The 26,632-nt window shown below is 48.0% G+C and overlaps 1 protein-coding gene and 1 pseudogene across 8 annotated transcripts in view; both read right to left on the reverse strand.

Moving 5' to 3' along the window:
• Positions 1–13,846, reverse strand: part of Otof (otoferlin) — an 83,293-nt gene extending 69,447 nt beyond the window's left edge. For all 8 annotated transcript variants that reach the window (XM_019204645.2, XM_010604828.2, XM_010604826.2 and 5 more), the window contains exon 1: positions 13,599–13,846. In XM_019204645.2, the coding sequence (XP_019060190.1) occupies positions 13,599–13,677 (79 nt within the window). In that variant the 5' untranslated portion in view covers positions 13,678–13,846. The remainder of the gene's footprint in view (positions 1–13,598) is intronic.
• A 6,349-nt stretch (positions 13,847–20,195) lies between these two features.
• On the reverse strand, positions 20,196–21,597 carry LOC104848760 (annotated as a pseudogene).
• Positions 21,598–26,632: the final 5,035 nt, after the last annotated feature.

The following is a 26,632-nucleotide window of genomic DNA, read 5'->3' on the forward strand; positions in this document are numbered from 1 at the left end:
GACACGGTACACGTTCTCCAGCAGATGAGCTTAAATTTGGCCCTAATGTGTGTGCGTGTGGCATGGGTGGGTGTGTGCGCACATGTGTGTGTATTTGCGGAATCGAATCAGTCATACCGAAGCAATGGAAAGGGCAATTTATTAAGAAAACAAACAACCCTCAAGCACTTTTGAAGAACCACTTTTTGGGAGTATACGGACAAACAGCGGCAGGATCCTTCCAACCGCCCTTTCACCCCTCCTGGAACGGAGCCAGGGGACCTCCACCATCCATTCCGAGTTACTAGCAGGGATTACTAACTCCATCTTGTCTCAAGTTCATTTCCACTTGACACCAGTCCTATCGACATTTCAGTTTCGTTTAAATGGCTTTCAGACAAAACCATTAAAACTCCCGATTCCTAATCACCTTTCATACCACAGGGAAGACTGAGAATAAAGCCTGAAACAAAATAACCTCTTCCTTGCAGGGAAAGGCTTTTGTGGATCAGGCGAGGAGGTTAGACAGAAAATTTAACAGCACCCTCCCCTTGGAGGCAGCTGCTCCCAGGATACCTGAGCTGCTGCTTTGTTTGAAATAAACTCCTCCCTGCGCCAATAAACGGGGAGCGCCTTATAGATCAGTGCTCCGAGTGCAGTAAATGCCGTGACATCAGATATACCTGTCCGCAGTTGGAGGGGTGTAGGAACCCAAAACTTAACAGAAGTAACTTTTACGTTACCCCGTTTAAACCATCCCCACTGCAGCTGGCCTCCTAGAAGCAGGCAAGCTCAGTCCTTGTTTCTATACAGATGGCAACCTAGCCCTTCATGCGACGAAATTTCAGAGTACAAAATACTCTACCTGCACAAAACAGCTCCCTCTTCCAGTTTACCCGGCTAGAGCCAGATCTCTGAGGAAAGGCAGACAAGGAGGGACACCTGCACGTATGCGTTCCCTCATTTCCGCAGGCAAAAGGACCGGCCCCTGCCGGTCCGCGTCAGCCCTGACTACTGGCTCTTGGGGCGGGGTGTGGCTGCAGAAAGTCTCCGGAGTCAGGATGCTGCCCTTAGGAGCCTATTACAGCCCGAAGGGGCGTGTTAAACCGGGGAAGGCGTTTACACCAGGCGGGATTTGGCCGTCAGCAGGTGAAAACATGACGTGAGAAGAGTCAGGGCGGGCGTGGTGGAGAGGCAGGCGTGGACCCCGGACACCAGAGGGGCTGGGGAGCAGGGGATGGGAACTGGGCAGAGAGGAGCACGTGCAAGTGTTCAAAAGTGCGGGGCACAGCAGAGAGCCCTGATGCAGGGAGCCCCCGAGACGGTGAACCCTGAGGGAGAAAGGAGAAATGAAAGAAGTCTGCTCCAAGGAGTGGCCGTGGAAGGGAGGCCCACATAGGCTGAGGCGGGGGAGGTGGGCTGTCCACAGGGCAGGGCAGAAGGACAAATTCCAGCAACCTCAGGGTTCTCCTATCGAGCCGACACTGGTGCTTCCTTGTCTTATTTAAAATCGGCAAAACCTCCTTGTGTGCGTGACCTGGGGTAGGCCCTGCAGCTCTGCAAGGCCACCGTGGCCTTCCGCCATGCTGTGCTGTGGGGGTCCTGGCCCGGTGCCCTCTGCTCCTCCAGGGCGGCTCCCGGGGCGGGGCTGTGCCGGGATTTCATGCTTCCTTCTGGAGATCAGCCTACCCCTTTTGGGGGCCAGAAACCCACCCCAGTGCCGCGTGGAGCAGGGTGCGGGCAGGAGAAGAGCCCGGCTCTGGGAATAACCATCCTGGACCAGCCTATGTCCCGGGACCCTTGTGACGATCAGCACCGTGTCCCTTAGGACCACAGGGGAGCAGTGCAGAGGTCACATTCTACTGGTGGGCTGTGCGTCCTTGAAGATCTTATTTAACCTCTCTTTGCCCTAGTCCTCCTTCCAGAAAAGGAGGAAATAAGAGCGCTCAGAGCAGCACCTGTGCATAGGAAACAGCTGTTATCGTTCTGCTCCAGTCCCGTCTTTCCTTTAGGTTTAGGCTCTTAAGTTGTGCGCTTAATATAAAAACGGTGCGATCATCTCTTTTTTAAAAACAAGGTAAAATTTGCGTTTGCAGATCTGAAGGGTTTATTTTAATGAGCTTCAGTAAGTGCGTGCGCTTGGGTGAGCACCACGCAGTCACCATACAGGACCGCCCCACTTCCTCGATCCGGGCCTCGGGGCCCTCTCCAGCCGGTGTCTGTCTGCCATCAGCAGCAGGCAGCCTCTGTTCCCACACTATCGCCAGAGGTGAGCACTGCGGGTCTGAAACATCGCAAAGATCGTATGCTACAAAATGTACTTTTTGTGGCAAAATAACGTTTTTGTGGTTGATCCATTTTGTGCTATGCGTACAACAGTCTCTCAACGTCTGAGGGGAGTCCTGGAGCCTGTGAATACTCAAGCCTGTGGATGCCCCGATGTGAAATTTTGTAGGTTTCGCATTTAACCCTATGCGCACAGCCCTGGGCACCTTAAATCGTCTCTAGATTAGTTTATAATACCTGATCCAGTGTAAGCGCTAGGCATACAGTTGTTACACTGTGTTGTTTAGGAAATAACAACAAGAAACAAAGCCTATGAATATTTAGTACAGTACTAATATATTTTTCCCCCAAATATTTTCAATCCTCATTCAGTGGAATCTGTGCTGTGATCTCAAAACCACAGATATGAAGCCCAACTGTAACCCATTCACTTTTACTGGTGAGTAATACTCCATTGTACAGACGGCTGTACCACAGCTTGTCTTGCTTCTAACGTTGTTTTGAGAAAGGTGCTATGAGTTTTCTTGTAAAACCCTTTGCAGACATATAATTTCATGTGTCTTGGAAGAAATTACATGAGAGCAGAATTGCTGGACCGAGGGGTAGGTATCTGTTTAACTTCATAAAAAGTTGTTGAACAGTAGGTCCAGGCTGTGTTGTCTCACAATCCTATCAGCAATGTAAAAAAGAAGTAATAGCTGCTCCACTTTCTCATCAACATTTAATTATTTAATGATAGTTCAAGTCCAATGACTTTTTAGTTCATGTGAAATATCTCCTTGTACTTGTGCTTCTTTGTATCTGTTTTGTTGCTTTTTTTCAGACACGGTGTCACTATGTAGTTTAGGTTTATTTGAACTCACTATGTAGCCCAGGCTGGCCTCAAACTCGCAGTGATCCTCCTGCCTCAGCCTCCCAAATGCTGAGATTACAGACATATTCTGGCCTAATTTTCATATCTGTAAAGATTATGATGTTGATCATCTTTTCAAGTGTTTATCTCTCATTTGTATATCTTATTCTACGAATGTCTGCTCAAGTCATTTTCTTAGTTTTTCTTTTTATGATAGATTTGTAAGGTTCTTTATATATCCTGGCTACACATCCCTTTTTGCCAGTGTGTGGTTTACCTTTTCATATTTTAAAATATTTTTTGATGAATAGGAGTTTTTAATTATTAAGAAGTCTAATTTAAAAAAAGAACCCTAATTCATCAATTTCTGATGGCTTTTATTTCTTATATTTAGGGCTTTTTATATATCCTTTTAGAGAACTTCGCTTAATACAAGAATATGACAAGAGTATTCTATATTTTTCTTCCAGAAGCTTAGTTTTTATGTTTAGCTCCACAATATCTTGGATTACTCTGTGTGTAGTGTGAGCTCTAGGAGTTTGGAGTTCATTTTTTTGCCTTATCTAGTTGTCCAGCACCTTGGTTGAAAATCAGTCATCTGTATCTGTATGAAATCTGTTATGCACACCAGAGCCTGTTCTGTTGGGTTTTATGTCTTCTCTTAGGCTGATACTACACTGACTGATTCCTATAACTTTATAATAAGCCTTATAATCATATAGTATGAATCTTCTCCATTGTCAAGATTGGTTTGGCTATTGTAGATCTTTTGCATGTTGACCTAAACTTTCAGTTTATATTTTCAGTTTATACAAAACAGCCTATTGTGCTTTTTATTGGGATTGTGTTCAGTGAATATAGCAATTTATGGACAATTGGCACTTCATACCTCTAAATCTGAATCTATTTGAGTTTCTTTTATTTCTCCAACATTAAGCTTTATTTTTAGGATGGAGGTCCTTTATGTCTGGCAAAATGTATTTCTAAGTATAAATTTTGTGCTATTGTAAATGTAATCAGTTTCTTAAAATTTCTGTACTTTATCTGGCTTGTTTCCATAGAAATGTACTTGTTTGTGTGTTTGTACTATGGTACTGGGGAACGGATGTGAGAGCTTTCCCACTGAGCTCCACCCCCAGCCCTTTTGTGATTTTGAGACTGGGTCTGACTACGTCAGTGAGTTTCCCAGTGGGGTTCAAGCTTGAGGTCTTCCTGCCTTGGCTGCCGAGCATACTGGATTATAGACATGCACCACTACATTTGGCCCAGAAATTAAGTTTTTGTACATCAACCATATATCTTGTACACTTGCTAAGTTCGCTCATTAATTATAACAGCTTTTCTATAGATCCCCTAGGATTTTCTAAAGAACCACTTAGATTTTCTAAAAAAAAAAAAAAAAAAAGTTTTATTTTTCTTCCCAATCTGTATGAGGTCCCCCCCGCCTCATTGACCCAGATGGAGTCCAGTACATTGATGAACAGAAGTGGAGAAGGGGTGAGAGGACAGCTTTGCCTGCCTCATTAAAGTTCAGTATTTCTGGAATCGATACGATGTTAGCTCTGTGTGTGTGTGTGCGTGTGTGTGTGTGTGTGCGCGTGTGCGTGTGTACGCACAACACAGTTGTTCTTTATGCAATCATAGCATCCTTTCTATCTGGTTCACTGGGTGTTCTTATCTTGAGTGGATATTGGATATTTTCAGATGCCTTTTCTGCATCTATGTTTATAATCATGTGGCTTTTCTCTTTTAGTGTGTTAACCGGATAAAATCCTTCCATTGGTTTTATCATTTTAAAAACTGACCTTGCATTCCAGGATGACACTCCCCCGCCATGAGTGGTCATCCTTTCATATATTGCAACTCAGCTGGCTAATATTTTGCTAAGGATTTTTACGAGAGTTATAGGGCTCTCGTTTTTTCATGTGTATAAGGCCTGTCAGGTTTTAGGACGATAAAGTGAAGTGGGAAGGTTTTACTGTCTCTAATTTCTGAAAGAATTTTGTGTAAGATTGGTATCATTTCTTCCTTAAATGTTTTCTAGGATACACCAGTGAAACCTTCTAGATCTGAAGTTTTCTTTGGTGAGAAGGAAGTTTATCATCATCATCACCGTACCAACAAATTCAATTTCTTGAATAGATATTGAGCTCTTTCAATTTTCATTTCATTTTTGTGTCAGTATTGGTAAGTTGTTTTTCAAAGGATTTGTGCGTTTCACCTGAGCTGTGGAATTTACTGAGATAAAATTATTCGTAATATTTTCTTATTTCCTTTTTATAATTATGATATTTACTCTTTTGTTCTTGATGTGGGTAATTTGTGTTTTCTTGCTTTTTATCTTGATCACACTTGCTGGGCTCTATTAATTTTTCAAAGAATCAACTTTTGGCTTTGTCAGTTTGTTTTGCTTTCTATTTCCTTCCTTTCATACCCTTGGGTTTAATTAGGCAGAGGTTGTAGTCATTTTTATTTATTGAAATGTAACTCACATAAGATACAGTTCACTTTCTTTCTGTGGTACTGAGGATTTAATCAGTGCTTTCACACCGAGTAACACCTGGAGCCCTTTTTATTTTTATTTTGAGATAGGCTCTTGTTAATTACTAAGTTGCCCAGACTGGGCTTGAATTTACGATCCTCCTGCCTCAACCTACAAGAATGCTAGGATTTTGAGCATTGGCATCCTGCCCAGCTTAATCCTTCTAAAGTATACAATTTGACAATTTTCAATATGTTCACAAGGTTGTGCGACTGTTATCACAACCGAACTCCAAAATATTGTCATCACACTGGGATGAAAATGACCCACTAACGGTCACTCCCCCACACTCACTGCAGCCCCTGGAAACCACTAGTTCACCTTCTGTCTCTATGGACTTGCTTTTTCGGAACATTTCAGATACAGGAAATCGCTTTGTGTCCAATTTCCTTCATTTATCACAAGAATTTTAAGACAAGTTTAATTTTCTTTCTTTCCTTTTGAGACAGGGTTTCACTACACAGTTCAGGCTGGTTTTGAACTCACTATGCAACCCTGGCTGGCCTCAAACTCTCAGCAATTCTCTGCCTCAGTTTCCCAAGTGCTGGAATTATGTGCATGCCCTGCCACTCTGGCTGGTCACACGTGGGTAATTTACTCTTCTTTTGGTATCTTCTTAAGGCCAAATCAAGTTCATGGGTTTCATACTTTTCTTCTTTTCTGCTGTATTTAAAACTGGACATGTCAGTATGTCATTAATAAATTGAAAATGCTTTATAATTTCACTTGTGTTCTCATCTTTGGCCAGAGATTATTAAGAAGGGTATTGTTTAATTTCCAAATATTTAAGGACTTTTAGGGGAGGTTATTGTTTTCAATTTCAAATTGAATTCTACTGCTGTGGGAGGACATTTCTGTGGGGTGAGAGTCTTAAATGTAACGAGGCCTGTTCAGGTACCCATCCTCTGCTCCTTCACACAAGGCCCTAGCAATGCCAAGCAGGTGAAGGTGGGCGACGGAGTTGCCAAGCCTTTCACCTCCCTGACGATTTTCTTGTCTGCTTGCTTCGTGATTCTCTCTCATGATGATACATTTTCCCCTCTGAAGAGCATCTCTTCGGTTTCTTAATGACAGTTGATGGCACAGTAGAATGAAAAAATTCAATTCGAAATAAATTGTCCAAAAAAAGCAGGTGTCCTTTAAGCCCCTAAAGAACGTACTTTCTGAAAATCAGCAGCTGCTCACAGAGCCAGTCCTGGGAGAGTGTAGACTCCGGGTCTCCGCAGGGAAAGGCTGCCCCTTCCACTTCCTGTCTCTAAGCTACGTGGAGGCCCCTCTGCCTTCATTCCTTTATCTTCCAGGAATCCTATTCAAATGTGGCGTCTACCTGCACTCATTCATTTCTCCTTCCCTGCTGACATCCGGGGGGCTCACCGTGGAGACTCAGGCGTGGGTGGGTCATTGAGATGAGGCACAGGGCAGGGGCCGTAAACTCCATCTCTGTGGCTCCGCTCAGACCCTTCCTTCCCCCAGGTCCTTTCTCCGACTTTGCAATGCAGCAAACTGATAGCGCTGGTTCCTGCTCTTCAAACCCTGTCCTGGAGGCAGAGATAGAGTAGAGAGCTTCCTTTGTAGCCTGGGACAGAACCGGCTACATATTCAGCAGCTTCAGGTCCTGGGTTCCCCAGCACTGCGACAGATGAAGGGCTTGTGGTACTAGTGATCTGAGAGCTGTGCAGAGAGCCCATTCTCTGCCAGGCATGATGGAGGGCAACTGCTTTTACACCCCAAACCGGATATAAAGGTTTGAACTGCACGGCTGATTTTATCTTTAAATTAGTATTTTTTAAAAAGCCACTAAGTGAAAACTGACCTCCAACTAAGTAGACAAACCCTTCGGCGTTAAAATGAAAAAAAAAAAAAAAAGTGGTGGTTAAGCCAGTGTCTAGGCGGCGAGCCCTGCAGGGAGCAGTCAGCGGGTTGAAGGCATCACGTGATCATCCTACCCCGCCCCCAGCTTTCTGGAGCTGTCACTTTGCAGCCTGCTCACTGCCCTGGGTCTGGGGCTGCCCAGGGGCCCCTGGCACTGGCTGATCAGCTGCTCCCGCACCCCTGCCAGCAGTGCACGTTCTCGCGCTTTTGTTTTAGATCTGCTCTGAGCCACGCCCTGTGCGAGCAGCCCAGGAGCCGGCCCACCTGGGTGGTGATGGCTCTGGGAGGTTTCCAACCAGCATCTCCATGTCTGCCAGAACCCGGGGTGTCAGTGGGGAGGCTCCCAGAGGATGATCAACCAAGACCCTGTCTCCCCAATCCCTGGATCCACAGCGGTCCCCAGGGCCACCAGCCCTGGCCCTGGCCTCTGGGAACAACAGTCACACATTCCCACATTCCCACAGCCTGGCCCGCACCGCCCAGCCTCTCCCGGGCGTCCTCCCACAGTCCTGACTCCAGGGTATTCTTTCCAGATCTCTGTGTCCTTGCTTGTCCTGGCCAGTTTACAGGCTGGAGGGAAAGAGCCTGGAATCGTCAGACATGGCACCGACCCTCTCACTGACAGTGCAAAGTCCTCACCCACAGTATGATCCCAAGACGCTGTCTGACCACCACCCCCTCCAGGCCCAGCACACACCGCTCCAGAGCCCCTGACTCCTCTCAGAACCACGGTGTCTGTTCCCCTCTTAGCTCCTCTCCCTGGAACAGGCCTGCCGTGGGCTTTGTCCCTGCCCAACACTATGCTTTTTTGAGGCCAGCCTAAATAGCACCTGTCTCCCTGGTCCATGCAAACCCCTCCCCGGGCCAGGTACTGCTGGCTGCCTTGTCACCTCCAGGGTGGCTGGCTCTGAGCTGTCCCACAGCTGCTCTTCTGCTGTGTCCTCCCTCAGGGCAGCTTCTTGGCCTCCCTGTCTTGCTGGTTTTCCATGCCACACGCTGCCTGGGCACGGACCCTCTCATCCATCCTGCCTTCCCCTCGGGGCAGGGACCAGGTCTGCCTCATTTCCTGCTGCCCCCCAGGGCCTAGAACAGTGCCTGGCCTGTGGCTTGCCTTCCACAAACCTTTGTTACTGCACAGATGAGACAGCGAGTGAAGGAAGCATCTAACACTCGCTCTACGGAACACATTAAAATGAGGCTGTGATAAACTGGAATACAACTCATTATATTGAAGTGGTGATTAGGACATTGCTCTCTGACTCAATATTTGATAGTGTTAAGAATTATTAAATTTTAGGTATCAAAGTACAAGGGGTTTTGAAAAATCCTCATCTTTTATAGCTATGCAATGAATATTTACAGATGAAACGATATGGTTTCTTTTCCTTCAAAATAAGGGTGGAGAAGTAAAAATGGGGATAAATTAAACAAGATTAGCCATGAATTATTGAAATTGGATGAGGTTATCCTCCCTACTTTTTATATATTTAAAGTTTCTTATTTTTAAATTAAATTTAAAAAATTTCTTTTGTTTTATGAGGCACAGTCTCACTATGTAGCCCAGGCTGGCCTTGAACTCACAGTGATCCTCCTGCCTCAGCCTCCCAACTGCTGGGATTATTATAACGGAGCACAGCACCCCCATGCCCTGGCAAAGCTTTTATATTAAAGGAAAAACAAAAGTTGCAGACCCAGGGATGTGTGCAGGTAGGAGAAGTTTCCAGTAAAGGCAGATGGAAGAACCAAGCCTTCCCCATTCTGGGAAATTATTTTCATGCTTTCTCTACTCATTTCAGGCAGTAGTTTTGCTGAGGGCCACTGCTGCAGAAGTCAGATTTCCAATCACTTCCACAGCACAAGGACACACTCCTCTCAGCAAAGCAGGGGAAGCCTGGGGGTTTTCTGAGTGCTCCACTAATGGGGAAAGCACAGAGCTGTGTCCACAGCTGCCCCAGAGTCGGCCCGGGCTGCAGAGGCTGCCCTAAGAGACTCCTCTTCTGGTTGTCTTCAGGGGGAGCAAAACCACAGACTTCCTCCAAGAGTGCGTGTGTGGCTGTTACACTGGCTCGCTTGCTCAGTAAAGCACACTGCTGGTGTGTTTGAGTGGGTGGAGGCGCCATGCTGGGTACAGTATCTGGTCCCTGGCACCTTCCTCTCTGGAGCCGTTCCCTGTCCCACTTGCCGGCTGCTGTAGACTAAGAATGTTTGCTCTGCCACTGGTCCGTCGTGGTGTTTCTGCTTCGGAGCCAGCCCACGGTGGACTGAAATCACTGGAAACACCAGCAAAAGCAAACCGTTCCTCCTTTAGGTTGTACATGTCCACTATTTGCCTGTGGTCAAAAGCTGATGGATGTAGGGTGCTAGCCTGGACCCGAGTCCACTGGTAGCTCAGGCATCCAGAAGCATTTCTGCGGGGCAGGGGCACAAGGATACTCTGCCTCCTTTACCAGGGCCCCAGAGAAGTTTCCTGGAAGTTGTATCTCTCACGAGGAGAGCTCCTCCATGTCACTGGGGACAATGCATCTAAGCAGGAGTCTGAGGAGGGCGCTGTAACCATGCCCAGAGCCTAGGCTGGGTCACAGTCCCTGCCAGCACAGGAGCCAGCTGGAGCCATGCTGCTTCCTGACGGCCTATTTCTCCCGTCCACCACTTCCCAGCAGCCTCTGCTCAGGCACAGCCATTGTTCTGCCCTGGGATCCCCTCTGCTGGCCTCTGGAACCCAGCGTGGCTTTGCCTGCCCCACCAGCCCTGCCTCACCTCTCCTTCTGCCTCTCTACCTGTTCGGTCAGGGCTGCCACTCAGACCCGGCCTAAGAGTGTCTTCTCCTGTCCCAGCCCCTCTCCTGCCTCAGTGCTGGCAGTGATCTCTGATCTCTCTCTGAGCGATCCACCATCCTCCAGGCATTGCTGTAACTCACTCCGCTCCTTCGCCCTGCAATTCACTTCCGGAAGGTTTCCTCTCCCCTCTCAGACCCGGGGACCCTGGCTCAGCCTCCACTCTGCACCCTGTACGGTTACCGCAGGCCCTTCTGCTTCTCACCTGTGGACCTGAGCTGGACCTCAGCACTCACTGGAGGGTGAGGTTAGCCCTGGAAGGTTGTCTGAGCTGGGGAAGTCGCTAAAGGGAGGAGGACTCGGGATTCTTGGCTCTTGACTCCTGACGCCACTTCTAACTCCTAGTTTTGCACTGGGTGCAGTTTAGGGTGGAGCTGAGCTGGGGCGGGGGATTTAAACCCATTCACCAGTGAAGGTCTCAAAGACAAGCCGCCCCTTGTTTCTCTGGGATGGCCGCCCAGAGCTTAGCCTAGGGTTTAGCAGAGATCTGCTCAGTCCCAGAGGAGCTCGGAAGGGAGCATGTGCAGCCTGCAGCAATGTGGCGGGCTCCTGCAGTGGGGTGCAGGTAGTGCACCCGAAGTGGAAGGCTTCCTGGAGGAGGTGGCCTGTGCCTGGGCCCCAGAGGTGCTCAGAACTAGAGGAGACGCTCAAAGGGGATGAGGCTGAGCCCTGGGGAAAGCCTCTCTGGAGCAGGCCACCCTCTGCCAGTGAGTGAGCAGCCCAGGTGAGTCACCTGTAGCTCAGCTCTGGCCTTCAGTTGCCCCTGTCTCCCATACGAAATCCCCAACCTGGCCTTTAAATTATTCCACGGGAAACCGCCACCCTGGCTCAGCTGCCCGACCCAAATGAGAGCTCCACCTCAGAACTGTCTGTCCAAGGGAGATCTAGGAACTGGAAGAAGGTTAGGGGATGGAAGGGAAAGGGAGGCGACAGGGCTGGTCCGTCTATCACTTGATTCCCTGGCAGCACAGGTCCCTGGGGACTCACTGAACGGAAAGGTGACTCGAAACACCCAGAAGCCACCCTGTGTGCTGTGGCTCTGCAGTTAAAGCAGCAATTATACAATTAAGAAGACACGTCCCAAGCTAATACTTTCTGGGATGGAGACAGCTCCTTCCCACACAGCCCACTCCTGGCTCCTGAAGGCCTCTGCATGCAGGCTGCTGGCTCCTTTTTATACTAGGAAAGCTACAGGCATGACGGGTTGAAATCCAAACCTCTGTATCTCCTGCCTAGTCCAATGGGATGGTAACTCCTGAGGGCAGGGACCGAGTTTCTTTTGCCTTCAGGATCCCAGGCCTGTCCCTCCCTCAGGCTGCATGGCCTCCTAGAGCGAGTCCCTCCGATGGCTCGTGTTGGTCTTGGGGGGGGGGGCTACAGTTGCCAAATGCTGAATGTAGCAGGTGATTGGCTGAGGCCTCCCTGATGAGGAAACCTGCTATTCTCTGCCTGTATTCCTGCTGTTCAGCTCCTAGCCTGTGGCTAGCAAAAACTCCAGAGCCCAGCAGGGGATTTCCCCACCCCACCTAGAGGGTGCCACTGCAGACAGGCTGACTCCTGGACGGCCAGCCTCACTGCTCAAAGGACACAGTGGGCTTCCAGGCAACATGGTGCTCACCCCTGGCCGAGCATGGAGGAGATAGAAGAGTTTGCCAGACTGAGCAGCCGGGATGAAACCCAGCAAGCTGGGGCCACCGCACCTCGGCCTCTCCGCTAAGAACGTGCTGCCTCTCTAGACCTTGGTTCTCTGCCTGCAGACGGGACTGGCCCTGAGCGGTCTGGGTTGCCCCGTCACAGCGGCAGAACACAGCGCTTCAGAGATAAGGAGCTGAGCTCTGTGCTGCATGTGGAACACAGGGCAGAATTTCACGGGTGAAAGGACGAACTTGTGTTTCTTCCTAAAGCCGACAGGATCCAGCAGGTGGTACACACAGAGGCAGGGCGCCGCTACAGAGAAGGCAGCTGCAGTTGGCTGGGAGGCCTGGCCCAGCCCTCCATCCCCCGCCTGTGCCTAGCCCTGTGACCAGCAGCTTGCATGCGCACAGCAAGGGCTGTGAGGGTGATGTGGAGGATCTGGGGCAGCGGGTGCTGCATGTTACCTCTCCTGGCACGGTGCAGGCTGTGTCTAGCCTGGGCCTGGGTGCAGTTGGCTTTTTAGTGTGGTTCTCCCTGCTCCGTCCCTCTATACCACTCTCAGAGCCCCTCTGGGGAGAGACCATGTCTGGGGTCCTGGCCTTTGGTTAAAGGCTGCGGAGACGCCTCCGCCCAGGTGGGTGGGTGGGTGGCAGAGGTGAGCCCTGCCCTACAGTCCTCAAGGGCTCCCCTCCTCCTAGGTGAGGCCTCACCTTGCCTCCTCGGCTCTTCCTGGCTCTGTGGCCTCAGCTCCTACACTCCCTGTGGGCTCTGCGTTCCTGCTTGTCCCTCGGACATCAGGTGAGTGTCTCCTCTTCCTGGAAGCCCTCCCTGACCACCAGGCCCCGGCCTGGTCTGGCTGCTGCTTCTGTAGCTTGTGTACTGCTGCTGTCTCCAGCGTCCCTGTGCCTCATAGCTGTCCTTGCTGGCCAGCGGGCCCCTGCCCCACCAGGTGTGGCTCTTTAAGGCCTGGATTTTAACTTCTCAGCCCTCAGCCTTGTCCACAGCAGCCGTACTAAGTAGTCACTGAGTGGGTGAGGAAGAGGATAGGAAGACAACTAACCGAGAGGCTGAGGTCCACAGGGTTGCAGCTCAGGAACACAGCCCACCTAGGAGAAGCCTACGGTGTTCCCAGCCCACTGAGGCCCAGAGAGCCACTGGCTGCTTTGGCTTCTACCAGCCATCCTGGGACTTCTGGATGCAGACCCCACCTCTGCCTTGTGCCCAAGAAAACTGACCTGTGGGGGAGGGAGGGGAAGAGGAAGAGGGAGGGAAGAGGGTCCAGCAAGGATCTGCAAGGCAGGGCCCTCGGTCCTGGGGCTTCCTTCACCCAACCGTAGTCCCTTGCTTCTCCTGAGTAGAAGGCACTGCACCGTGCAGGGCACTGGTCCATTGGCACACACACACACACAGAGACAGACACGGAAACAAGGCGACCCTGTGTTTTAGAAGGCCAGGGCAGGTGGCTGGCAGGAAGAGCCCCACTGCCCCAGTCCCTGCTAGAACTTTGCTCCCCATCCTCCTAGCCCTGTCTCGTCACCCTCAGCCTCCAGAGCACCGGCTCGTGGAGCTGGGATCCCACTGAGAGGGGCTTCCCTACCTCGGAAAGTCACTTTGGCAATCCGGTCGCCCTTGCCCCTCAGCTCGGAGACGGTCTTGAGGTGGACAAGCAGGGCCATGCTGGCGCAGACAGTCTGGGCACTGCCAGTGGAGCAGCTGGGAAGGAGCTCTCTGGTGGAGTGCAGCTCACTTGCCTCCCTCCTCTCTCCGCTGCTGCTGCCTCCTCCCGAAGCTGCCCACAGAGACCAAGGCAACGGAGGAGCGGAGCGAGCTGTTCCTTCCAGCGACTCGCAGAGCCTCACAGCCCTGCCAGCCCCACCCCTCCGAGTAGTCAGCCCAGTGCATGCGGAAGTGTGTGTGTGTGTGTGTGTGTGTGTGTGTGTGTGTGTGTGAGTGTGTGTGTGTGTGAGTGTGTGTGTGTGTGAGTGTGTGTGTGTGTGAGTGTGTGTGTGTGTGAGTGTGTGTGTGTGTGAGTGTGTGTGTGTGTGAGTGTGTGTGTGTGTGAGTGTGTGTGTGTGTGAGTGTGTGTGTGTGTGAGTGTGTGTGTGTGTGAGTGTGTGTGTGTGTGAGTGTGTGTGTGTGTGAGTGTGTGTGTGTGTGAGTGTGTGTGTGTGTGAGTGTGTGTGTGTGTGAGTGTGTGTGTGTGTGTGTGTGTGTGTGTGTGTGTGTGTGTGGTGCACAGCCATCAGCCTGGGAGTGTACATGGAATTGGAATTCATTATTCAGCAGTGCTGGCTCCCAGATAAAGCCCTGTCCAGCTTCAGGTGTCTCGTCCTGGCTTCTGGAGCAGAGGCCTCTGCCCATCCCTAGCAGGGCTGAGCAAGCCCTGCTGTCAGGAGCACACAAGTGCTATGAGCATGGGTGGGTGGGCATGGCCAGGGCACCCCTTCCGTGAGGACCATGACCTGTGTGCCCAGGAAGCAGGACTCACTCACTAGCATTTGGGGGATGACCTGCGCCCTTTCCCATACCATCAGGTCAACGCCAGGGCTGCTGGGGCCTGTGTAAGGTTCAGGAAACCTGAGCAGGCCCGGCCTGGCTGCTCTGGATGGATCACACTGTGCTGTGCAGATCCTAATGCAGGGCCTCCCAGCTGGACAACGGCATCTATCGCCAGGCAGCATCAGGGTGGCTGGTGGCCTCAGAGACATGAGCATTAAGAACAGATATACTTGACCAACTGTCCCCTGCCGGCAGATTGTGCCCCCGAGAGGCTGGGTTCTGACCCCCTATTCTGGGACCATGGGATCCAACTCTTGGGTGACTGGGGGACCGAGGCCGCTTGAGAGGAAGTTGAGGCCACTTGGGGAGGACTGGGACCGTCTGGCTGTGAGGAGGCTTGTTTTGGACAGGAGCAATGCACAGGGTCGGGAAACTGGCCTAGCCAGGTCCCGAGGCTGGAGGAGGTAAGGCAGCTGGCCTGTGGTTTCCCGCGAGAGGAGAGCTGCCCTGCTTCTTTAATGAGCCACGTGAGGCAGGAGAAGGGACATCTGTGGCAGATTTTCCAAGGAACAGTGGAGATCTGTCCCCCAGGAAGGGCTCTTAGGGACAGCTCCCCAGGGGCGGCGATCGTGACCTGATGCCCAAGCGGTGCGCTCTGTGCCCTTGCTCTCGCCGTGCGCTCTTGGTGAACTGCCCCCTCCCCACTTGTGCCTCCAGGCCTGGCCTCAGCCCTGAGGGCTCCACTCCTGGGGCGCCCCTGCACCCTCACTCAGGCAGGGTCAGGATCCTTCCCCTCTGTGGGACTCCTGCTTCTCTCATTTCAGGGGGTCCTAGGGCTGCGCTCCCTGCCCCTCCCCTCACCGCAGCACAGTTTCACAGGGAATCCTGTGCTGTTAATGCAGTCAGGATAAGAGTGAGCCCCAAGTCCTACCAAAAGAATCTGAAGGTGAAATAGAGAAAAATCAAACCCTCGCAGCATGGCAATGAGCTGAACCCTACAGTCTGAGTCACCTGTAAGATGTCCCAAAAGCCTTCTCCTGTTTCCTGGTGTTTCTTTCATAATTTGTCATATTTTTCTCTGTTCATATTCTTTTCTTTTCCATCTTTCCTTCTTCAATTCCATGAGTTCACCAGGCAATCTATGTGTAAGATGCTGTGGAACTTGAAAAAAAAAAGAAAGAAAAAACCCATTTCCTCCCTAAGCCCGCTGCAATTTCTCTGCTGAAGGAGTAAATTTCAAGAGGCCTCTTATAGTCCTGTGCATCAATACTAAAAAAGCCCGAGAACTTGCAACAAGCAAGGAACTGAGCTTCAGTGAGTCTCAGTTTCCACATCTGTTAAATGGTATCACAGCTCAGGTGACTCAGCTCCTCCTTCTGAAACCTAAGCCAGATATCAGATGTGACTGTTTGTGGTGAAGTCAATTTGGCTGGATTAAGAAATATCTGTGGGTGATTCCGGGGATGATTGGCAGGCAGGCCAGCAAACTGAGGGGGAAAGACCCTTCTGAATGTAGATGCTGGCCAGTGTCCACAGGTTTGTAGCCTGGGTGGAACAGAGGGGAAAGGAGGAGGAAGTCAGCCTATGCTTGAAAAGTTCCCTTCTGCTGGAATGAGCACACCCTTTGCTACTGCCATCGCCTGTGGCCATCAGGGTCCAGCTTCTTTAGCCTCTTAACACAGACTCATACCAGCTCTCCAGGGAGCTTCTGGGCCTTTGGTCTCAGCCAGGTGCTACATCCCTGATCCTTCTTGTTCTGAGGGTTCAGGATTCTTAGCGTGAGCAGCTACTTGACCCTCCAACTCTCCAGCACAGAAGTGGTCATTACGGACTGACTCTCTTACCTCTGATCCTGTAAGCCTAATGAACCCCCTTGCATGGATATCTATATTATATTAAATAAATCCCTACATATATTTGATCTTGTTCCTCTAGAGCAGCAGTGCCCAACCTTTTTGGCATGAGACTGGTTGCGTGGAAGAAAATTTTCCCACAGATCGGGGGTGGTGATGGTTTTGGGATGGTTCAAGCTCACTATGCTTATTGTGAACTTTACTTCTATTACTGTAATATATTACAAAATAATTATATAACTCACCATAAAGTGGAATCTGTGAGAGCTTTCAGAAAATTTTCCTGCAACTAGATAGTCCCATGTGAGGGTGTTGAAGTGACCCCTAAATTGTATGCTTATATCCACTCTACTCCACAATCTCATTTTGGTCATTATCATGGCAAAGAAAAACCTGGAATAAAGGGGATAGAATCAAGCCTTGCAATGCTTTTGTGGCAATCTCAAGATACTCTGCCTTGGCTTTAATCCAGAATAAATGGAGATTTGAAGTCTCAAACATACTTTTAAGGCCACTGTCTCATTTGCAACCTCCAGCAGTTGATCTTCCAGCCTGGTCAGAGCCTATTCACCTGCCTTATTCACAAACAGGACATGAATCCACCCCTTCCCTGTTCAAGGATCTTCTGTGGTTGGGAAGCAAAGTTCAGACTCTTGAAGGCTGAGGGAAGTGATCATGAACCAGTAGGAACAAAGAAGGTCCTGGCTCAGCTTCTTTCAGAATGTCTGCTAATGTTTGAGGTTCATTTATCACCTCCATAATTTCAGAGTGGCTTTCATGCAGCCACTTTATCTTCCAACTTGAGCACAGTTGTCATTCTCCCCTGAAAGGACAGGCTGAGTTTGTTGAGTGTGCTGAATATGTCACAAGTGTAAGCAAGTTTTGTAGGCCATTCCGTCCCACTGAAATGTGCTACCAGTGCTATTTTTCCAAAAGAAATTTCTGGAGCAGCTCTTGTAACTCAAAGACTGGTCAGTGAGCTGTCTTTAGAAAGCCATCTCACTTCTGTATATAAGTGAGGACATATGTGTTCTGTGTCTATCTCCTCAAGGAGTTCTACAAACAGATGTGAGTGAAGGGCATATGCCTTTATGTAGTTGATAATTTTAATCATTGTTAAATTCAGGAGGCAGTTTTGGTTAGCCAGCATTTTCTCTGTGGATGACACAGTGGGGCACAGATTCATCTTCAGGAGAAACCTATTTGTGAATCTGAGTCATGAAATCAGAAAGCCATCCAGTCACACTTTATCTGTGTATATACTGACATAAAATGACCAGCTCAAATTTCCTGATATGCAGCCATTCAAAGACTTGAATAGATCTTCAGCTATGGTGCTGGTTGGCAACAAATTTTTGCAGGGCATATCTTCATGCACATAATCCTGAAAACTATGTCACACAACAACTATTATTGTTGCCTTGTCAACACGAGTCTCATAAATAGTGCTCAACCTAGATGCTTTGCATGAGTTGTTCATAGTAGGGTTTGTGTTCCTTTGAGAATCTAATATGGCTGCTATCCAGACAGGAGGCAGAACCCTACTCTAGGGAACTTTAATCAATGCAGATATCAATACAGAGAATGGCATATTTCTAGAGAAACAGAATTGTAAGGTTGAAGTTCTCTAATCAATTCCTGTGGTTGCCTCTCTAGTCTGATGAGACCTAGCGTTGCTATAGTCTCTATTTCTGACAATGTAGAGAGTACTGAGAGTCCATGGTATGAACTGTTTAAAGTAATACACAATATAGATCCATTTGATTACCCTAATTCACCACTTCCGAGCTGCAAGGAGTTTAGGGACTCTACACATGACCCTTTTTTAAAGTTTAATTTTTAATTTATTAGAACCAGTAAGTGATGATTTTAAAAGCAGAGTTCCCGTCAAATTAACATGTAATTCAGGGCAAAATACATATTTTTAAAAAACCTAAATCTTAAGGCAGACATGAAACATTATAAAAACAGCATGTCTATTACAGACTGTAGAATGTCAGATTTTTAAGAGACTTACATAGCATTTTATAGCACTAAAATGTGTTAATACAGTCAGAAGTATTACCCATCAGTCCAAGATTTCTCAGCCTGTAAAATGCCTCAGCTGCTAATTGAAGAAATTTTGCTGTTAAGTAACAGCTATCATTATAACAAGTGAACACATTTTATGTCAAAGAGACTAAGGCAGGCAATCTTATGGTTTTCATTTGTAAAGATTTTAGAATATTAAATATGAAGTATTATTAGAAATATGTTTAGATTTATCTCCCCATGCTAATTCCCAAAGGACATATTTCACTCCTCTTTAACTCCATTTAAAAATTCTGTGAACTGTTAATATCTATTCATTGTAGGCCCATCCTACTGATAATGAAGGCACAAATTATTCACTTTGATAAGGTAGAAAAATTGTAGTTGATTACTGCACCTTTTTCTGGTCACTAACTTCAAACTGAAGTCAAAGAAATTTTGCATCTCAACAAGTGAACTTGTACAAGCTTCAATTATGACTGGAACCTGGGCTTGGGATACAGGGGGAGGTCATGTTTCTTTGCCTGTTTTGTGGTGCTGGGGACCCAGTAGGCACATGCCCTATCACTCAGAAATACTTCTAGCCCAATAGTTCCTATAGATAGAGAATTAACAGTAGTCCTTCTGAAAACAGAGTTAGCAACCTTAAATTTCCCATCATGATCAACACCTTTTGTTTTTTGGGTCATGGGATAAGATTCAAAAATGCTTTAATCAGAAAACAAGGATTAGCTAGCTTACACATTCTACTGAATAGTGTCAAAAAGAGACAAAATGTATTTAAAGTAATTTTGTAAGTCTAGCAAATATGAGGTTGATGGTATCTTAACTAACAGTAAGCAATTACAAACTTTTTATTGCAAACTTTAAGCTATTTTTATAAAACAGCTATACTTCACTGTACTTCTATCCTTATTTTTGCATTAATAAAAATGTTAAATTTTCTCACGTAGGATTTCTGAAAAACACATAGTCAAAGAAAATCACTAAAACTACCAGGACAGCTTTGCAGTTCTGATTACAGATGCATTTTGAAGTAGATTTGGCTCCTTTCAGGACCTGTCATTTAAATCATGAATATCTTCACCCGTGCAAACTGTGAAAATAAAACTTTAGTCAGTGCTGACTATAGTTAAACAGAAACAGTACTGGTATTATGGGGGAAAATTGAAAATGCATTCAACAGTTTCATGCTACGTAAGAATAACTGATAAATATTTATGTCTTTGAAGGTTATCTCAACTTTCATGAAGCTTCAACTGAAAGCTAATCTGCCCAGGCACATCAGCACTTACATAACCTAGAAAGAGGAGGAAAGTCATCTTGAATACGTGTTGCACATGTTTGGCGCCCAGTTTCCCCTCATTTATGTCACTACTCTAGGCCTGACTCCCGGAAGAGACGAAATGAGGTGCAGCCAGAACAGAGCACCTGTCAGGCTCACAAGAATACATTAGTGTATAAACCCTTTCCAGCTGCGTGACTGCCCTCACTGTGGTTATGCTACAGGTAACATATTATCTGTACCACCACGTTCTCTTGCTAAAAATTAAGCTTAACAAAATGTGAAATATGTATTAGTTTGCTTTAAATGCAAAGATTAACCATTTTTGGCTCAACTGTCTCCTAACCAAGGAGGTCTCTGCTTTGATAATACAAAATGAGAAAGTTTGCGATGCACGCGGGCACAGTCCTTCCTTCGTTAGAGGGTTTCCTGCAATCTACTTCAGTGCATCTTTACAACCGATACAAGTGATCTTCGCAACAAAACTGAAAAGTGACAAAGCAGAAGTGATTTCATTTTACAGTACTTAAGGTTTTGTGAAATTTTCCTTGAGGATTGAAAGGACATCATTGAAATGCTGCTTTCCTTGGTCTCCAGGATCCATCTGAAGCTCTCGTTCTTCATCATCTTGGATGTCTTCCTCTCCACCGTCACCATCTTCTTCCTCGTTGTAAGCCAGCTCAGCCTGTTTGTCTGCCTCCTACTCACCTACGTTACCGTCCTCCCATTATAACCCGCTGCTTACAGCCATGCTGCGGATCAACGGGCAATTCGTTTTCACCAAAGAACCGGCTTTGCTTCAGTGTGTGGAAATCACCGACCCTATCCGTGGTGGCTTGCTGCAGTATATCCATTTGAATTCTGAGTTCACTCTCCAAGTTTGAGCCAGCATTTAAATGCTGAGGAGGATTGGAAGGGTTCTGTTTTGAAGTACCTGGGTTGCCATTATGGTTTACATGTGAATCTGGACCCATATTTGGGGAGTCCGGTTGTCCAGTTGGAAGATGGGAGATTGATGATTTTCATGTTGAGAAACTAAAATGAGGGGCTTCCTTAAAGAGGTGTGAAGATCGTCAACTTTAGCTAGGTCATTCCCTTCTACTTCAGGCATCCCTGCGTCACCATCTCGTTTGATTTGCTCTTTTCCACGTGGAATACGATTACTTCAGGGTTCTCCATTCTTTTTTCTGGGGGGGCGGTACCGGGTATCGAACTCAGGTCCTTGCCCTTGAGAAGCAGGAGGCAGAACCACTGAGCTAAACTCCTGGCCCCTGAGGGTTCTTCTTTTTTTTTTTTTTATCTTTTTATTTTTTGGTACTGGGGATCTAACTTGAGACCCTGTGCTTGCGAGGCAGGCAGCAGAATCACTGAGCTAAATCCCCAGCCCAGGGCTTCTTTATTTGTATTTTTTTTTTTTTTTTTTTTTATCTTTTTATTTTTTGGTACTGGGGATCTAACTTGAGACCCTGTGCTTGCGAGGCAGGCAGCAGAATCACTGAGCTAAATCCCCAGCCCAGGGCTTCTTTATTTGTACCTGCAACATTCTCATCTACTTTTGGAATATTTTTAGGTACTACATAATCATTTATATCCAATTCTTTTCCATCATTTGATTGAACCTTGGAGGCCTCTTGCTTTTGTTATTGCAAAACCTGATCTGCTAACTTTTTAATATTTTCTTCATGCTGAGCTCTTGATTCCTTGATCTGCTGTCCACACTGAAAGCTCTCATTTTCTAACTTCTTCATGAGGTAAGTGTTGTTCTTTCTATAGTCCTGAAGCTGATCTTCTTGTTAAAGAAACTCCTGGCAAAGCTCAGCAAGTTGCTCTTTTAAAGGATGTATGTTGGTCATCCGATATGATATGTTGTTCTGTATTTTAACCTTGTCATCCTCACACTTCTTTCCAGAGAGGAGCCAAAGGGACATATGGCCTTTCATCAGGGTAACCTAACCATACACTAGGGAAAAGGAAATAACCAGACATCTCAAAGCTGGGAGGCTGAAGCAGGAGGATTGCAAGTTTGAGCCCAGCCTGGGTAACTTAATGACTTAGTGAGAGCTTATCTCAAAATATAAAAAAGCATAAAGGGTTGGGGGCTGTATGTAGCTCAGTATGTAGGCCCTGTGTTCAACCTCCAGTACACACACACACACACACACACACACACACACACACACACACAAAATGATGATTCAAGGACTCCTGGACACTGATTCTGAACTAACACCAAGTCCTGGAGCTCTGAAACACTACTGTGGTAAGAGTAAGGGCCTATGAAGATCAGGTAATCAAGAAGTTTTAGCCAAAATATGGTTCACAGCGGGTCCAGTGGGTCCCCAAACCCACTGGTCATTTAGAACTTGTATTTTCCCATTCCAGAATGCATATTGGGGTAGATGTACTTAGGATTTGGCAGAACTCACACACTTGTTCCTAACCTGTGGAGTCAGGACTATGATCGTGGGGAGCTGAAACAGAAGCTATTAGAGCTGCATCTACCTGAGAAGACGGTAGATCAGGGCAAGGATTTAGCTCAGTGGTTCCACCACCTGCCTCCCAAGCACAAGGTCCCAAGTTCGATCCCCAGTATAAAAAACAAAAAAACAAAACAACAACAACAAAAAATAAACACCGCCATGAGTTAGGTGTAGGCCATGCCTGCAATACCAGCACTCTGGGAAACTGAGGCAGGAAGATCACAAATTCAAATCCAATCTGGGCAATTAGCAGCTCAGGGAGACTACTGTAAATTAAAAAGGGCTGGGGATATAGCCCGGTCTGAGGATCCTAGGTCCAATCCCCAATACCACAAAAAACCACATCAACAACAACAACATTACTGCATCCCAGGAGGGATCATAATTAGTGCCACCACCAAGGCCTCTTGTGATGCAGGGTTGGTGTTCTCACTGCATCACCGTGTAACCCTCCTACATGGCGTGTTTGGCCTGTGCAGAGGATGGGAGGAATCAGAGAATGACAGCGGGTTGCCATAAACTTAATCAAATGATGACGCTTGATCGCAGCTGCTACACCAGACGTGGTCTCCTTGCTTGAGTAGAGTAACACACCTGGTACCTGGTATGCAGCAGTTGATTTGTCACATGCCTTTTTCTCCATACCTACCCATAACACCCAGCAGAAGCAATTTTCTTTCAGCTGGTAAGGTAAGCAGTACACCTCCACTGTCCTACTCAGGGCTATATCCACTGTCCAACCCCATGGTACAACTTGGTTTGCAGGAATTCGACCGTCATTCTCTTCTACAAGGTAGCACATGGGTTGCTGATTGGACCAAGTAGACAAAAGGTAGCAACCACTTTGGACATATTGGTGAAGCACTTGTCAGAGGAGGGGACATAAATGCAGCTAAAAGGGCTTTCTACCCCAGGGAAATTTCTAGGAATCCAGAGGTGTAGGCATGCAAAGGTATCCCTTCTAAGCTGAAGGATAAGTTGTGGCATGTGTCTCCTCCTACAAAGAAGAAAGGCACAATGCCTAGCAGGCTTATTTGGATTTTGGAGGCAGCACATTCCTCACTTGGGTATGTGACTCTCACCCGTTTACCAAGTGACTCAGAAAGCTGCTAGTTTTGAGTGTGGCTGAGAATAGGAGAAGACGAGTTACAGGCTGCTCTGCCACTTGGGTCGGATTACCCAGAAGACCCAGTGACCCTTGAGATGTCAGTGGTAGGTGGGTGCGGCATGGAGCCTCTGAAAGGCCTCCATAGGAGAACCACAGTGGAGGTCTTAGGTTTTAGAGCAAAGATCTGCCATCATCTGAAAAACAGCTCTTGGCTTGGTACTGGGCCTCTGGAAACTGACTGCTTGACCGTGGGAGACCAAGCTACCTTGGGACCTAAGCTACTCAGCCTGCACTGTTCTTATCTGACCCACTGAGTTATAGAGTCAGACGTGCCCAGCAACAGTCCCTCGTCAAATGGAAGTGGTGTATTCATGATCTGGTCAGAGCAGGTCCTGAGGCACAAGAAAGTTACATGAAGCAGTGGCCCCAATGTCCGTGATTCCTATTCCTGATCTATTGCTTTCTTTCCCTTGGCATGAGCCTATAGTCTCATAGAGTGTACTCTGAGCGGTTGACAGAGGAAGAGAAAACTCAGGACTGGTTTACAGATGGTTCTGCATGTGATGCAGGCACCACCCTCAAGTGGACAGCCTCAGCATGACAGCCCCTTTCTGGGACATCGCTGAAGGACAGCAGTAAAGGGAAATCTTCATAGTGGGAAGAACTTCGGGCAATGCACCTGGTCATTGCTGATAAGAAAACATGGCCAGATATGTGAATGGGGGGTGTAGCCAAAGATCTAGCTGATCGTCAAGGACCTGGAAGAAACATACTAAAACTTCGGTGGCAAAGATCTCCGGGTATAGAACCACTGCCTGGGGTGATCAACCTGTGACCTGGTGGCAGGTTGATTACATTGGATCATTTCCATCACAGAAGAGGCGATGCTTTGCCAGACATTTATTGTGGGTATAAATTTGCCCACCTTGCACTTAATGCTTCTGGCCAGAACTACCATCCTGGGACTTACTGAATGCCTCATTCACCATTTGTATTTCGCACAGCATTGCCTCTGACCAAGGAGCATGCTTCACTGCCAAAGAAGTGTGGCGATGGGCTCGTGCTCACGGAATCCACGGCTCTTCCCACGCAGAAGCGGCTAGATTGATAGAAGAGTGGAGCGGCCTTTGAAAGGTGCAGCTACAGAATCAGAGAGGTGGCAATACCTTGAGGGATGGGGGAAAAGTTCTCCAAAAAACCGTATGTGTTCTGTGTCATCCTGCAGTAAATGGTGCTGTTTCCCCATAAGCCCAGGTTCATGAGTCCAGAAATCAAGGTGTGGGAATGGGTACAGTATCACTCACCATCACCCCTTTCCTGTTCCCATTGCTCTATGTGCTACTGGCCTAGAAGTCTTAGTTCTGGGTGAGTAGAGGGGCTTCTACCAGGAGGCACAACAAAGATGCTCGTGAGCTGCAAGCTGAGACTTCCTCCTGGCCATTTTGGGCTCCTCTTTCCCTGAGTCGGCAGATTAAAAGGAGTTGCAGCTTTGGCAGGGCTGAGTGATGCAGACCATCAAGGAGCAACTGGACTACTATTCTGTAGTGGGGTAAAGGGGAGTATGTTTGCAGCACAGGAGAGCACGTAGGGGATCTCCTAGTAACACTAGGTCCTGTTATTGGGGTTAGCAAAGAACCACCACAGCCCAGCACAGGCAGGATGACAAATAGCCCAGACCCTTCAGGAATGGAGGTATGGGTCACCTGGTCAGGTAAAGAACCAAGACACTCTGAGGTGCTGCTGATGGCCATGGGAATACAGAATGGGTGGTAGATGGCAGTTATGAGTATCAACTGTGATTGTGGCTAGTTACAGAAACGAGGACTGTAATTCTGAGTATTTCTTTTCCACTTTGCTAACATGCTTGTGCCTATGCACACCTATATTAAGTGGATAACTTTGTTTTCTTTCTTTGGCTTCCTATGCCATGTAATAGAACACTGACTTAATATCAGCACTTAAGCATCACAAACCTGCTTTATGCATTCTGTATGTCAGGAGAAGAGTAAGAATACCCTAAAGAGAAACTTCCTATTCTGGGGAAGGAGTCAGTGCATTGGTTGTATGCAGGATAGTTGTGTGATGGCGGGTAGCATTATGAACTTGGTGTTGGTCTTTATTGGAAGGTTAAGTGTGGTTTAAGGGAATGTGCCTGGTTGTCAAGTTGACAAAGGGTGGATTGTGACTGTTAGCTGTGATATATCAACTAGGCTGAAATAAAAAGCACTTACCAGATTAGTAAAGCACCTTTCTGGGTGTGTCCGTGAGGTGTTTCCAAAAGTTACTGGCACATGCAGGCCAGCACACTGAGCGGGGAAGATCCACCCTGAATGTGTGTGGAGCCAACTAATAGGTTTGTAGCCTGGATGGAATAAAAGAGAAAGGTGGAGGAAATCAGGCTGCACTTGAGACAGCTCCGTTCTGCCCCATCGGTGCGATGTTCATTCTATCACTGCCTGTGGCCATCAGGCTCCAGTTTCTTAAGCCTTTCAGTAGAGACTCAAAGCAGCTGCTCTCCAGGGAGCGTCCAGGCCTTCAGCTTTGGACTGGTGCTGCATCCGCATCCTGCATCCTGCATCCTTCCCCTTTTCAGACGAACCGCTACTGGAAGCTCAGATTCCCCAGCATGTAGACGGGCATCTTACAGTCTCCCACCTCTGAGCCTATAAGCCTAATAAATCCCGTGTGTGTGTGTGTGTGTGTGTGTGTGAGCCTCTTGCAAGCCTGTGGCCTCCCCCGAGCCACAGTCCCATTGTCATCTGTCAGAACGCATCTTCGGAGAGTTCTGGTTCCGATGGCATCCTGTGAGCTCATTAGTGTCTGTGCCTTCATCAGCTGCCATCTACGGTGTCCAGCCGTGCAGACGACTTCTGCCAGCAGAGAAGGCACATGGCGGGCGTTCTTAATTGATTCAGGGATTGCTGTGCAGCAGCCACGGAGACAGGGTCTGTCTCCAGTCACAAAGAGCGCGGCACCCGGGAGGCGTCTCCGCACACCTCCCTCCCCTCCAACACCTCAGGCCCTGGCCCTGGCCTGCCCGCAACCAGGGCTGCTGCGAAGGTCCTGGGGAAGTAGGAGGTGGAGGCCCACAGCGGGCGGCCAGGGATTCAGGACGCTTGTCGCCTGGAGTGGGCACCAGCTCTGCAGATTCGGGGCAGAAATGAGCTGAGGGACTACAGACAAACACAAACCACACACCCAGACTTTCTTAAGATTTGCTCTTTGACCATTATTTATAAAACTACTGGTGTGGAGCAGCTCAAGGCGCAAGAGAACAGGAAGCGGGGGTACTGATTAGTAAAACGCCCCTCTTCCCAGCGGGCGCACACGCTTAATAACTCAGCGTCTTAGGCCTCCGCACCAAGCGGGCCCGCC

The sequence above is a fragment of the Fukomys damarensis genome, unplaced genomic scaffold, assembly GCF_012274545.1.
Source record: "Fukomys damarensis isolate Sample0158 unplaced genomic scaffold, DMR_v1.0_HiC HiC_scaffold_2, whole genome shotgun sequence".
Classification (NCBI taxonomy): Eukaryota; Metazoa; Chordata; class Mammalia; order Rodentia; family Bathyergidae; genus Fukomys; species Fukomys damarensis.